Raw genomic sequence first — 15790 nt, 5'->3', positions numbered from 1 at the left:
AACATGCAGAACTAAGCTTCTTATGGAGCTCATCCAATTCCGATTGATAGCATAAGAAACCACATGTGTTAACAGCATTAAAATCCACAAGCAAAAATAAAGGTGAATAACCAGTAGCAACAATAATTCTTTGTTCTCACATGATAAAAAAATCTTATTCCAATCTCTAATCAGAGTAAGAGGGGAAGGGGAATGGAGGCAGGATAAGACAAATCATTGCTTACTTCTAATATCCATACTACCCTTGTTTTTTACCGGTCATACCTGCAACCACCTGCAAAGATGCAATCCGAATAATCAAATTAGTTAAAATTACCCGTGCACAAAATTCTTCCATCAGGTACATATATATTTGAAGTAGTACATAAAATGCCCGTAACGTAAAAAATCACTTTCGAAATGTTGAAATGCATAAAAAAAAACCTTAGGGGTAAAGTACATGGTTTTTATAGGGGAAGAATCCTAGTAATTTTTCTAGGCAAGACATCAAAAAGGAGCCCAAAACTCCAGTTATCAAGATCTAGAGAAAGCAGCTGGGAAGCACTAGGGTCTACAAAAGGCAGCTATTGGAAGATGCCTAGTGATTACAATAACATCCTAATCTCATCACACCAGCACCAAATATAATATAAGGCCCACCATTTGATAAGTCATACAGTTAATAAAATTGGGTCTCATAATTTTTTTTACACTAACTACTTATCAATAAATTTTTTAAGAATACCACGTGCTAACACAAATAAATGAGCAACAAATGATTTTGGTGCAAAGAGATCCCTAAATTGTATGCTACGCCAACGAAAATTTTAAACCATTTATCGATCAGAGTATAATTCCATTTCATCATCAAAGTACAACCTTCATAATCCACTAAAGCAATTTTTCCCATATTTCCTAAAGCAAAGTATGCAAGTCTGTTGCAGTATTTTATCATCATCAAATAGATCTTCAAAATTGTAAAGATCAAACAAGTAATATGGAGTACAGAATTTGATACCTAATAACATGAATATAATTTCCTACAACAATTGATTGTGCCATATTTTCAACTATATAGCATTAAAAAAAGATCTCTTACCGCCATCATAGTTGAGAAAATGAAACCTGTCGGAACAATAATGAAGAACTAAAATACATACCATATGCAGTGGTGGCAAATGGAAGGCGAACAACATGCTTCAACTTCTGGCTGAAAACATAGTAACCCTGCAAAATGGATGAGCATTTCACATTTAATCTAAGTAAGCAAACAAAAGTATTAGAGATCCCAACACCAATACACAATAAGAGAAACAAATCTGGTTCCTTGTTCCAGCTATAAATTACCCCTCTCCTCCCCAAAAAATAATTGATTGTGGATCAGGAGTAGTTTCATCCCTTAATATAACATAAGCCATTCATCCCTTAATATAATAAAATTAGGGTTAAATAGGTAAGGGACCAACAAATACACAAAAACTAGACAGCAGATCTAGTAGATACATAGCATAGAGGCACAAAAACTAGACAGCAGATCTAGTAGACTCCAAAAGCCACCCAAAACACCAAAACATCAACCAGCCAATGACAGAACAAGTCACAGCAAATGGTGGCAGACCAAGGTACGAACTAGTTAGCGAAGGACTTGCCCGCACACGTACAGCCTCATCTATAGTGCAAGGGACCTTAAAGGTCTTCCTCTTTCGCTTCATGCTAAAATGAAAGAAATATGAAAAAGTTAATACACAAGAAATATGGATATCAATTTACTAATAATATAACACAAGATATAAATATAAACAAATGATACAAATCAGTTTCAGAACAAATAAAACTTTAGCAGTAAAGTTTACCTCGAAACATATGGAGAAGATGCTCCATCCATAGTGCAAGGTAGCGAGGGACTTGCCCGCACACGTAAAGCCTCATCCATAATGCAAGGGGCCTTAAAGGTCTTCCTCTTCCGTTTCATCCTAAAATGAAAGAAATATGAAAATGTTAATACACAAGAAATATGGATATCAATTTACTAATAATATAACACAAGATATAAATATCAACAAATGATACAAATTAGTTTCAGAACAAATAAAACTTTAGCAATAAAGTTTACCTCGAAACATATGGAGAAGATGCTCCATCAATAGTGCAAGGTAGCGAGGGACTTGCCCGCACACGTAAAGCCTCATCCATAATGCAAGGGGCCTTAAAGGTCTTAACCTTCCGCTTCATCCTAAAATGAAAGAAATATGAAAAGGTTAATACACAAGAAATATGGATAGCAATTTACTTATAATATAACATAAGATACCTATTAGCATCCTCGGTTGTCTTCCCAACAATTCTTCCTTTTGGCGATACTGATAACTGTCAAGAGTGCAAGTCAAATTCAAAACCAATTTAATACATGAAAAATAGCATCAACTAACAAGATAAAGTCATAAAAAAAAACTCCTACGAATACTGACTAGAGAGGCAACATCAACTCCAATTTCATCTAGGACCTGTCAAGTAAATAAATAAATAAATAAACAAACTACCCAACATGTGTTATTCAATTAACAATAACAAAAAACATAAATCATCTCGATTCATAAAAAACATAAACCAATAGAAGAACAAGAAAAATTAAACAATGAACCTGGTTGGTTAGCTCTTCAGTTTCCTCTTCAGTCTGCTTAACTGGGGACATTTGTTGTAAGCAAGCTTGTAATTTTGTTATTTGTTGCCTAAGATTGATTAGCTGACATGCTGAAATTTTAGTTGTTGCCTGCAGAATGCAAATACAAATAAAAATAAGAAGATAAATCTAAATATAAAAACAAGAAAGAGAAATACGTTCCAGAATGTACCTCATTTCCTGTTTTAGCAGTTCTCTTCATCTCCGTAACAAGTTTCTTTTCCTATATCAACAAATAATGTATAACCGACATTGTAATTGAATAAAAAACATAAACATTACCTATAAACTCTTTAACATACTTTCAATTGCAAGGTAGTGATTTCCCTCTCAATTGCATTGGCCATTTCAAAGAACAGAGATCCGTATGCAAGTCCACAACGATGTCTCCTACGCTCGTAACTATTAGAACCGACATTGTAATTGAATAAAAAACAACCACCACAGTAAGTAAACATTTATTATAAAAAGAAAGAAAATTTTTATGAAATTCTACACTTGATAATAGAACAACACATAAACATATATAAATTTATCACAAATTCAGCAATTAAGCACGAGACATTTTAACAATATTTAAACTTTTCTTATTTGCAAATAATAGAAACTAAGAAACACGGAGTATAGTTCAACCCTCTTCCTCAACAATCACAAATGAAGTTCAACCATCTTCATCAACATCAATTGTTGCTCCTTCTATTCCTTCTCTCACCCAACCAATTTCTTCATCACGAAGCACAGCGTTGTCTTCCAAATGTTGAGTCATATAGGGTTCAACTTGAGGATCATCATTAGAATTCATATCAAAAAGACCTCTTTGAGACATCTTTACCACAACTTGCCAATCTGGTTCCAAAGGATCAGGAACATACCAAACTTGCTCGGCTTGGGATGATAATATAAAAGGTTCATTGCTAACACGATCGGTTGGGTACAACAAACGATTGAAGTTGACTAATGTGAATTTGAAAGCGTCTTCCATTTTCCCCCTAGTGTTATCAATCCAATCACACTTAAACAACACATATTTCATATTGTTAGTGTACCGGATTTCGACAATATCAGTCAACTGTCCATAGTAGTACACAGCACCGACGCGAGGACTCTTGTCCTTCCGACTAGCATAACTCATTGTATCAGCCTTTAAAGCTACACCACTATTTTGAGTCACCCGACGATCATCCACAGCCTTCACACGAAAACGAAACCCATTGATAATGTAACCATTGAACCGCCTAGCCAAAGTATGAGGACCATCTGCTAATCTATTGATTTCTTCAGTAAATGTAATATTACTTGTCCTTCGCAAGGTCTGAACCTATTAAAAAAACAAATATAAATTCAACTTCAACTCCAACTCAAAATTTATGTATATTTAGATATGTGAAATGAAATGTCTAAATACATACATGGTCCTTAAACCAAGTGTAGAATGTTTCGAAATGCTCAGATTGAATTTGATGATCGCTTGCACGTGGCATTTTGCTCTTAATGACTTCAAGGTGTTTGCTGTGTAAATTGGAAGAGAATAGTAAATATCATATAGATTTCACTTTAGAATTTTACAATACTAGGAAAGTGATAAATTACCTTATGAACGGTGCAACTGAACTTGTGTTGAACAACACATATCGGTGACACTGTTGTAATTCATTATCATTAAGATAAAATGTTGTACTTTCGCCTACAGCTCGACCCATGTTGTTATCACCTTCATTGTTTCTCCTCGGTCGATTAGATTTGGTTTCCACATCAAGGAGATAGCGAGAACAAAAGTTCATGCATTCTTCCATCAAATACCCCTTAGCTATTGAGCCCTCCGGATGAGCTCGATTACGCACATATTGTTTCAATGTAAGAAGAAACCTTTCAATCGGGTACATCCATCGAAACTGTATTGCTCCAGCGATCAAAGCTTCATCAGCAAGATGTATAGGCAAGTGTTCCATTATGTCAAAGAAAGATGGTGGAAAAATTTTTTCAAGATGACAAAGAGTTATTGCTATACGATCCTGAATATATTCCAAATCACTTGTACGATTCACTTTGGAGCACAATTGTCTAAAAAAAGTGCTCAACTCAATCAATGGTTCAATCACATTCTTAGGCAAGGACCTCCGTATAGCTAAAGGAATAAGTTGTTGCATCAAAATATGACTATCATGGCTCTTAAGACCCCAAATACTTCTATCTTGTAAGCGCACATGTCGCGAGATATTGGATGCATAACCGTCTGGTACTCTTACTTCCTTGAGTACTTTGAGAAACATATCTTTCTCATCATTGATCATTGTGAATTGTGCAGGAGGTACATAAACTTTATTGAACCCTCTTGACTGCAAGTGCAATGGTTTTCTGATATTCATTTCTTGTAAATCACGTCGAGCATTCACATTATCTTTGGATTTTCCTCCAACTCCTAGTATTGTCCACAATACATTATCGCAGACATTTTTCTCTATGTGCATCACATCGAGATTGTGTCTTATTAAGTTGTGCTCCCAATACGACAATTCATAGAATATACTTTTTTTCTTCCAATTATGGCCTTTTCTTCCGTTATTTTCCCTCTCTTCTTGTCTCCTGAACATTTCCTTCAGGTCATTCCTCTTGTACTGACTAAGGACACCTTCTGATTCCAACTGATGCAACGTCTCAGATCCAGATAAAATTTGAGGTTTTAGTCTCCATTCTCGACTACCATCAAATGATACTTTATCCTTTCGAAATTTATGATTAACTGGTAAGAAACGACGATGACTCATGTATGAATACTTCCTACCATGCTTCAACCAATATGATTGAGTTTTCACATTGCAGCAAGGACAAGCATATTCACCTTTCGTACTCCATCCTGATAAGTTGGCATAGGCAGGAAAGTCACTGATTGTCCATAACAAAGCTGCATGCAATTGAAACATTTCATTGGTTGATGCATCAAATGTTTGTTCACCTTCATCCCATAATTCCTTCAACTCTTCAATCAATGGTTGCAAATACACATCGATCTTATCGCCAGGTCCTTTTGGCCCATCAATCAGCACAGACAAAATCAGATTTGGTTGTTTCATGCACATCCATGGTGGTAAATTATACGGAATCAACACAATTGGCCAAGTGCTATGAACTATGTTCATTGATCTAAATGGGTTGAATCCATCTGTAGCTAACCCAAGACGTACATTACGACTATTACTAGCAAAACAAGTGTTTCGCCGATCAAAGTCCTTCCATGCGAGGGAGTCAGCAGGATGCCTTAACACACCATCATCAACTCGTTCTTCCGCATGCCATCTCATGAGCTTTGCCGTTTTCGATGACATAAACAATCTCTGCAACCTTGGCTTCAAAGGGAAATACCTCATCTGTTTTGCTGCTACCCGTTTACCAGATTCCCTTTCATCATTTCCAACACCACCATTTTGTTTCCATCTAGAACTACTGCATATAACACATTTATCAAGCTTTGTATCCTCTTTTCTGAACAACATACAACTATTGGGGCAAGCATCAAAAGTCTCATATGTGAAACCCAAATCTGTAGTAACCTTCTGAGCTTGATAATATGAGCTTGGAAGTTTTGTGCCCGTAGGAAAAGCCTCATTCAAAAGTTCAAGTAACATGTCAACGGACTTGTCAGTCCATTGATTGAGCACCTTCATATGCAAAATTCGAACAATGAATGATAATGAAGTAAATTTGTGACACCCCGGGTACAGATCAGTTTGTGCATCTTCCAAAAGTTTAAAATATTTCAAAGTTTCGTCATTTGCCCCTATCTGAACCGGGTCATCTTCCTCTACATGGCTTGGATCACTTGCCCCTGCTTGGGCTGGATCACTTGCCCCTACTTGGTCTGGATCACTTGCAGTTGGTTCATCATTCCCAACACCCATATGTGGAATTCCCAGGGCCTCTTGTACCATCCCAACCACATCATCTCTAGTCACTGAATCCGCCATTAATGTTTGGTTTTCTTGGTTACCATGTAATTGGACATAGGATTCCCCATGATGAATCCAATTTTTGTACTTTTTTACGAACCCATTGGAAATAAGATGCTCTCTTACAACCTCTCGTGAAAAATTGTATCGATTACTACAAAATCGACATGGACAACTAATTGATAAACTTTCATCTCTATTGTTGTATGCAAATCTCAAGAAATTATCAATCCCATTCACGTAATCAATTGACATCCGATTTGGCAAATCAATCCAATTCTTGTCCATCTTTCTATTTCTTTAACTGTTTAATATGAAAAATTAAATTAAACAATCGGTCGTAAAAAAATAGACGCAAAAGATCATATTTCTAGTAGTGACAACAAAATAAAAATATGAAAAATTAAATTAAATAGAAAATCAAAACAAATAAATCAAAAGAGCTTAAAAATTGAATGCTTAATTACATACCTAGGTAAAAAGTAACCACCACAGCAAGTAAACATTCATTATAAAAAGAAAGAAAATCTTTATGAAGCTCTACACTTGATAATAAAAACAACACATAAACATATAACATGCTAAACATATGTTAAAGTTTGAAGATTTAATCAACCTTGTGATTCAAATTTTATTTTGATCCTGTATATGACATTATAAATCCATAAAGAGCTCATATCTATGGGATTAATTCAAAAAGGAAAACCCAAACTTATATATATATATATATATAATCTAAATAAGTTTTGATATATGTTCAAGTTTGACTCGTGATGTTCTTATAAAAAGAAAAGAGGGAAGACTAGTGAATGGTTCATCTGCAATAGTAAAAACATTTCTTAAACTTATTAAAATCATTTTTTTAAGTCATTCAAGAGCATCTGATTGAGTTAAGAAAGTGAATTCCCCAACAATCCCTCATCAGAAAGCTGTGCCACCTATCGCAACTAGGACAAACCATGTTGGTATAAGGAACTTCCTTCTATTGTATTGCAGATCAAAAAAATAAATGAACTTCTTTTTCAGCCTCTAAAATCAACAGTTAAATAAGTCTCAAAAACAGAATATGTATATATAAAGAGTAAACAAAGAGAGAAGCAGAATAAAAGTCACAAGGCTCGTCTTCTGCTAGCTGATTACTAAATCAAAAGATACACGTAAGATATGACTGTCATATAAATTCACTATTTTCTTATTCTTATTATAATTAATGTGGTAGGTAATAATACTTCAATATATAGCATTATTATTCATTTCCAAATTCAGGACCTGAAAAATCTGAACTTGTCCCTCCAAAGATATATTTGACCTTTGCACAATTGTTTAGAACACTTTCCCACATAGTATTCACGAAATGGAAAAATTTCAGGGGATTCTTATAACTGGAAAATTCATTCTTCACTAATCATATCTTGTGGAAAGGCAGGGAAGGGTAAAGAGTGAAATTGAATGTTAAATTAACTGTTAGCAGTGAAGAACCGGAAAAAAGCAAAAAAAACCAACCCATGAGTTCAACAAAATACACCCTTGTCTTTGGTCAAGTAACATCCAGATTGTACATAAGCCAAAATAACTGAAGTAAGTGTAAAGATGTCTATTTGTTGCATTTTTCTACAGTAGTTTTTGGGTAAATTATACCGACTTCCTTTGACAATTGAAATAAATACAGTTAAGCCGCTAGTTTGACATACTTACACCCTATAATTTAAGGTGAGGCTATGAGGAGGTTGTGGTTGGTGCCTAGCCAGAAACTATAGAGAAAGGTGGGGGTAGACAGAGAAGGTGGGGCAGGGGGTTAGAAATGGCAGAGGTGAAGAATAAAACAAAGGGGTTTAGAGATGGTGGAGATGCCTTCATCAAAATAACGCTCTAGATCCTAATGGAAAAAAATAGGGCCTGTGTATGAAAAAAATAGGACCTAGTGCACATGATTATTTCTAGAACAGGGCTTGTGAATGAAAAAAATAGGACCATAACAAATTCAACATTTAGATGACAAAGACGATGATAACAATAATGATGGCCTCATTTGGTGTAACTTTTTATAATCCAAAAGTTAATAATCAAAACACAAAAGTTAAAACAACCCTCCTAATTTCCCCATACTAAACTTTCTACAGCTATTTTCATCTCATTACAGTATGCATAAGTTGCAACAAATACCGACAGATTTTGAAGAGAAAAAATCACAAGCAGCCTCAAATAAGTTGCACCAAACAAACCATAAAATTGATTTCATAAATTCAAATTAGAATTCCAGAATTTGATCCACAAACAGTGAATACAAGCAGACAATGAAATTCAAATCTAGGTTGTAATTCGGATTCAAACAAACTAAAAATATGAGCTCTTTATGGATTTATAATGTCATATACAAATCTATTTGTAATGTCATATCTATGGGATTAATTCAAACAAATCTAGGTTAATTCCAGAATTTTACTGTAACTCTATGGGATTGATTTTCATTACTGTAACCTAGATTTGTTTTGTATTCAAATCTAAATGTAGAAAAAAATCATTTCAGAGCACACTTGATTTCTCGGATCATTACAGAGAATGTTGAATCGATAAAGATGTGTTTAGGCTTACCGATTATGAAATCTTCAACAGTAGTGGACTTGAGAAAGTTGAATCGATCGACAGATTCGAGCGAGAGATTCGAGCGAGAGAGGCAGTGAGATTTGAGCGAGAGTCGAGCGAGAGACAGATTTTGAGAGGGAGAGAGAGAGAGCCCAGATTTGGGAAATAAGAAAAAAAAAAGGGGGGGGATTGAGAGGGAGAGAGAGAGTCAGGAAAATGAGACGTTTTATTTATTTTTATTTTTGTAAGAACACGATTGGGTCAGGCAAATGAGATGTTTGATGTCTAAAAATGATTTTTTGCGACCGTTAAATAATCAGTCGCAAAAAATAGACGCAAAAAGTCTTATTTCTAGTAGTGCATATTATGTTGTTGCACTACATTTACTTTCTCAGTTTCGAATAGCAAATGTGACTTATATTCCAAGATTCATAAATCACAGAGCCAATGATGTAGCTTAGAAGGCTTCAAATTTCAGAATAAGGGATGGTGCTCAGCTGGACATAAGTCAAGCAACATATCAAAAATTAATACCACCTTTGGCCAAAAAGGGTATTATGTTGAAAGTCAACCATAATGACTTACAAGATCAAGATTGGAGGTATCCATTCATGCAGTATTTGACTGGCCCTTCTTCAAAGGCTAGCGAAAAACTTAAATTACAGTTTATGCAATACATAGTGTATGGCAATGCTCTTTACAAGAGAGGAGCAGACAAGCTATTACTCAAATGGCTAGGGCCAAAAGAGGCATTGACTACCATGGTTGAGGTTCATAAAGGCATCTGTGGTGCCCATCAGCCTGGTGTGAAGATGAGATGGTTGCTTCGAAGGCATTCCTACTATTGGCCAACTATCCTTAAAGATTGTCTAAAGTATGCAAAGGGTTGTCAAGCATGCCAAAACCATGGCATGATAAGACATGTGCCAATAACTGATTTGCATGCAGTTGTGAAGCCCTGCCCATTTAGAGGGTGGGCAATGGATATGATAGAGAAAATATATCCACCCTCTTCGAAGCAACATTGTTTCATTCTAGTAGCTACAGATTACTTTACTAAATGGGTCGAAGCTAAACCGTATAAGGCTGTAGATTAGACTGAGGTAATTGGGTTTATTAAAGAATTGATCCACAGGTTTGGCATCCCACAGACCATAACTGTAGATAATGAGACTGTGTTCGATGGAAAGATGGTAAAGTCTTTCACAGCTGAATTTGGGATTAGCCTTATTAATTTCACCCCTTATCATGCTCAAGAAAATAGTCAAGCTGAATCATCTAACAAATCCTTGAAAAAAGGAATTCAAAGGGCTGTTGAAGACAATCCTAGGGATTGGCATAATTTATTGTTGGATGTGTTGTGGGCATATAAAACGTCTCCAAGGTTAGGTACAGGAATCATTCCTTATGCCTTAGTATATGGACTTGATGCAATGTTGCTTGTCGAAATTAACATTAAATCCTTGAGGGTAAAATGTCAGGACCAGTTTACTTCTGAGTAGTACCATCAAAGCATGTTCTTAGAATTAGAGAATGTGGATGAACCTAGAATTCTGGCATTAAATAATATTCTTTTTTAAAAGAAAAGGGTAGCCAAAAGCTATAATAAGAAAGTCAAGCACATTAGCTTTGATGAATGTGATTTAGTGTGGAAAACAATTCTTCCAATAGGAATTAAAAGCTATAAGTTTGGCAAATGGTCACCTAATTGGGAAGAACCATATCAGATTCATAAAGTCTTACCTGAGGGAGCATACCATCTAAGAAATCTAAATGGATATGTACATCCCAAGAAAATCATTGGCAGGTATTTGAAACCTTATTATCCAATTGTGTGGGAAACACAAGAAGTGTGAGAAAAGCTAAGTAAGAATAAACAAAACAGCATGAAACACTTAATAATAAATAAAGATTTTATTTCATAAAGAATTAAGTACATGTAACTACAAATTGGCCTAGAAATCAGGACAATGTTTCAGTTGTTCTCTTGCAGTTGATTCTCTACTTCTAAGGGTTGGGAACAACTGAATAGCTGTAGCTATATCCTGCCTTCTGTCAGCCAGCCCTTGGTTAATAATTTGTAGTTTTTTAGCATTTCGATCCAAAGCTGGGTTGACTATTGCTAGCTCCTCCTCCAATTGGGCCTTTTTCTCCAAAAGTTGAGTTTGAAACTGAGAGGCATCAGAATGTTGTCCCTTTAGTTCAAATACCTTAGCATGCATATGGGAAACAAATTCTTTCTCCTTCAGTAGCTTCTCTTCGGTAGCTTTATATCCATATGGCAGATATTGACATAGAAATCTATTGTGGCTACTGCTTAGGATAAGTGGCTTGAGATGGCCATGTTGGATTGCCCAAGAACTTTGCAGCACTAAAGGAAACCATTCTTAATGATGGTTCTTTGCAAGGCTTCGAATAAAATCCTTGAAAATGATGTCAGCAATTCCAAACAGCTGCCCAAGTCCATTGGAGGCAAAGAGACTTGTCTAGCAGTAGAGGAACTCTCAATAATCTCCAAAAAAGAGTCAGCAAGGGCTAAGGGCTCAGCATCATTGCTGGTTGCTTGAGTTGGTACAGGTATGTCAAAAAGGCTAGCCAGCCGAGCTTCAAAAATGTCCATCTCCTCCTCTGGCATTAAAAGTGCAAAGGTGTCACTGGTTGAAGGAAGAGATGGCAACATAGGGATAGAAGAGGGAGTTGAGGATTCCCTACCAATGTCTATTGTCCTGGCCACCAGCAAGTCAAGAGAAAAAGGACTGGAACTGGATGGTATAGAAGGAATGGGTGAGCTACCAGTGTCTTCTTTGGGAATTCCAACTATCACTGAAGATGAAGTGGCAGCTGGGGCTCTCTCAGGTGATGAAGGGACAACCAAGACTATAGGAAGAGTATATTGAGCTGACGAAAAGGTTACACAGGGCAGATATGGAGTTAGGCCCGGGCATAAAGAAATTGGGATGCTTGACCTTAAAGAAAAAAGGGAATAAGGCATGGGAAGTGTAGAGCTGAGAAGTGGAAGTACCATCCGGATGGGCTCTACACCTATGGGAACTTCAGTATTACTCTTCTTTCTCCTTTCTGAGACTGTCTGTAATGGACTTTCCTCTACAAGCAAAACAGAGGAAGCTAGTGTCGAAGGAGAAGGAGGTGGAGTGACTACTGTTACATGACAGATAAGAAAGAACAGTGTTGATTCTATGCTAAAATCCTGGAAAGGGAAATTATCATCCTGGAAAAGGAAGTTATCAAAAGGGATTGAAGAAAATTACCAGCTTCAAAGGTGGTAGTGGTGCTAGCTGGAGAGCTGTGAAGGAAATAATACTCAATAGTTTGCTTCCTCCTTGCAGTCTCCTTTTACAATACATCAGCAGCAGCAGCTTCATCCATTAACATGTATTGCTACCTCCTCTTTTCGGACCTTTGAAAAATAATGATTTCTTTCGAGTGCTCCTTCTCCACTGCTTTGGTAGCAGCCTCATGGATAAGGTCCTCAGTAAAGTTAGAAGGGTAGACTGTCATTTTCTTCCTCCTTTTTAATGGTGTCACTTTTTCTTTTCTTTTTTGTCTCGCCCTTTTCTATATTAGCCTCAGGAATCTCTTTCTCAGGGTCAAGCAAAAGTCTTCTTATCTTTTGTTGTTGCTGCTTGCCCTTGAGGATGTTCATAACTTGAGTCCTTTGAGGAGAGTCCTCCTATAGAGTTCCTGCACCAAGAATAGAAGTTATAAATCAGTGAGCGAAGCATTATAAAGGAAAGAGAAAGGGAAGCAAGAATGCATAACCTTCTTCGAAGTAGCCCTAGTGACTTTAGGAGGAGGGAGTGAAGCAACAGGAGTAAGTACTGAGGCAGTAGTAGCAGAAGAACACAAGAGCAATGGTGGCTGTAACAGTGGTCCCAACCTCCTTGGGCTTAGTCTGAGAAGGCACATCCAGCCCTACCAACAGATCTTGGGAGGGGATGGCCAAGAGCACTTCCATGTTGGTTGTCCACCAATTCTGGTATCTTTTCAGTGTAGTGCCTTGTGGGATGAAGGGGTTGAATTGAAATTCGATCAATCAAATCTTGTATAAGCCTAGAGGTTGCCTCCTTTAACCTAGTTCTTGGAATTTTTAGCTCTTTCCTTGTAAGATTTAGGTTAGTTTGGCTGTAGAGAGGGATAAGAATCCCCTGAGTAAGCCCAAATTGCCTAGCAAATTGAGCAGGGCAGTATGCTTCGACTATGTTCAAGGGTGAAAGGTGCCAACAAAGAGCTCCTTTGGAGTTAAGATAGAGGCCTACATATCCCTGTGCTGAGGTTAGCAGTAGGTTCTGTCAGCCAAGAAGCTCCTCAACCATGCTGGCCTTATGTTGGCCGCAAACGCAAAGGGACAGAAGAAAGAGGCAAGGGGAGAAGCTGGGAGTTGGTGGAAGAAAGTGAAGTGATCAGCAAATTAGAAAGGTAAAATGAAACTCTGGCATATTTTACTCCATAAGAAGTAGGGTCTGGTACAAAAAATCTTAGACATCTGGAGTGTAAAGTAGTGAAGTAGGCAAAAAGCCAAAGTTACAATATCCAGAGTAGCCCTCCTTGGTTAACATCCAAAGACTTTTCAAAAAACTGATAGTAGGCTCTATATACATGGCCCAAAACATATGGAGCTAAGGCTATCTTCTTCCTCGAAGCAAAAGCCTTGGCAAGAGGGGCAAACTCAGGCATAATCCTTTGAGAATAAGTGCAAAATAGAAATTTGCAAAGCTAATATAGGAGAAAAGAGAAGAACTCTCGGTCTGTTACAGGGCCTTCTCTCTTGTTTTCAGAATTTGCAAAATCACTAAAGAAGGAGTTCAGGGGGGGAATGGGAAAAGGCACATTAAGGTCAGAGTGATCAAGACCGAAAGGAGTGCCAATGGGTGATAGCCCTAAGAGATGGCATATATCAAGAACAGTAAGGGCCATCATGCCACATCAAAATTGGAAAAAATTGAAAGATGGATTCCAAAAACAAAGTGCAGTAGGTATGAGAAAAGGGTCTTCAAAAATTAAAAAAAAAAACCTGGCTAGTCGAGGGGCATCGAGGAGACAGAGTTCTTGAAGGTCTAGTATCCTGACAAGAACAACTCAATCTACCATTCCTCTCATTCAGGCCTCAATGTGGGCTAGCAGCGGTGGAGTTGATTCAACCTCCAGCTCCCCCAATTAAGACCACCTTTGTAAAGGAGGCAGTGATCCTCTAGACGTGGGTATAAGGCAGGAAGTTGAGTAGAGGCTTCCTTGAAGATGGGTCCAAGCACAAACTCCACTTGAGCATGGTGACGAGGAATGAAAATACGTCCATCAACAGTGCTTCATTCACCAGCTCTATGTTTTCCACATTCTTTGTTAATAACTCTCCTCAAAGCTACAAATGGACTTACACGCTCAACAACTGATACTTTTGAGGAAGAAGCCATTGGTGAAAGCATGAAAAGAAGGCAAAGAGATTTGAGTATGAAAAGAGTAAGAAATTGCAGTCAAGAGCAATAGGAGTAGAAAGGGGTTTTGGGCAAGTGAGTATGTTAAAAACGTGAGAAGAAAGGGTTTTAAACCTTTCTGTCCAAAAGTTACCCGGTCAGCCTGAACGAATCAAGTAGGTCCAAAATTATCACTTAGTTGTTTTGGACCCATGTGGAATTAAAACATCTGTTTTAAAACACGAAAAGGTCCTGAAACACAACATGGAGAGTCTCTTTCAAGAGCAAATTTTGGAAGGAAAACATATTTCAAATACTCAGCTGGGCTTCAAAAACATGTATTTGGCTTCGAAGCAAGTTTCTTCCCAAGGTTTTAAAACAAGGAGTTGGCTTCGAAGCCAGTGGTCAAACATTCAACTAGACTTCAAGAGCATGAAGTTGGCTTTGAAACAGAGTATATGCCTTAAATTCAAGAATAATTAGGATTGATTTGCTTCGGAGGGTTTGAAGACATACACTTAGGCTTTCTGTAAGAGAGAAACTTCTTCGAAGGAGTCTTTGCAGTATTCTGCAACTAGAACATGATTTTTGCCTTATTTTTTTGGACTTTAAAGGAAGAAAATATTACGAAACTGGTACATGGTCAAGCAAAGTGAAAATGTCCCAGACCAAAAGACTTACCTATACATGAAAATACATCCTTGGATTTTCTGTTTAAAAGGACTCTTTAGGAATAAGCATTGTTATTCCTAAGGAAAAGTCCATACTTCGAAGAACTTAGACTTGACTTCGAAGCAAAATTGGTTAATTCGAAGTTGTTATTGACATAGATTATGTTAACCATGCAATTGGAATGAGAAGACCCAAGACAAATATTGTCACTCCTTTGAGAAATTCCATGATACAGAGCACTTAAACCGGGCTTCGGAGCAAGATTGGTTACTTTGAAACTGTTATTCATAAATTATGTGAACGAAGAAAGGAGTAAGTTCATTTCAGTCATATAATCATCAAATGTAATTGGAATATAAAACCAGATCATGCAAAAATGAAATTTGGAGAACCCAGTTTTATTGATGTATGAATATTTACATTGGGAAGGCCTATTTGGCCACAAATTCAATTTCATAATAATAAGAGATAGAGAGAGTAACAAATTCATTGAATTTAATCCA

The 15790-nt window shown here is 36.9% G+C and overlaps 2 protein-coding genes across 2 annotated transcripts; both read right to left on the bottom strand.

Annotated features, from left to right (window-relative positions):
* Positions 1–860: 860 nt before the first annotated feature.
* LOC145799541 (uncharacterized) lies at positions 861–9487 on the bottom strand. Its single transcript, XM_082889133.1, has 12 exons — positions 9196–9487; positions 2962–3061; positions 2832–2882; positions 2621–2749; positions 2448–2483; positions 2291–2346; positions 2093–2212; positions 1833–1952; positions 1558–1692; positions 1327–1377; positions 1105–1237; positions 861–1019 (listed from the first exon to the last, which is right to left on the bottom strand). The coding sequence occupies exons 2-12, from the start codon at positions 3004–3006 to the stop codon at positions 861–863; spliced, it is 1035 nt and encodes a 344-aa protein (XP_082745259.1). The 5' UTR covers positions 3007–3061; positions 9196–9487.
* On the bottom strand, positions 2961–7152 carry LOC145798656 (uncharacterized). The gene is made up of 3 exons (XM_082887112.1): positions 4250–7152; positions 4069–4168; positions 2961–3977 (listed from the first exon to the last, which is right to left on the bottom strand). The coding sequence occupies exons 1-3, from the start codon at positions 6889–6891 to the stop codon at positions 3321–3323; spliced, it is 3399 nt and encodes a 1132-aa protein (XP_082743238.1). The 5' UTR covers positions 6892–7152; the 3' UTR covers positions 2961–3320.
* Positions 9488–15790: the final 6303 nt, after the last annotated feature.

This window comes from Camellia sinensis, chromosome 9 (assembly GCF_055761805.1).
Source record: "Camellia sinensis isolate YWXY chromosome 9, ASM5576180v1, whole genome shotgun sequence".
NCBI lineage: Eukaryota > Viridiplantae > Streptophyta > Magnoliopsida > Ericales > Theaceae > Camellia > Camellia sinensis.
This window is presented reverse-complemented; position numbering and strand designations above follow the sequence as displayed.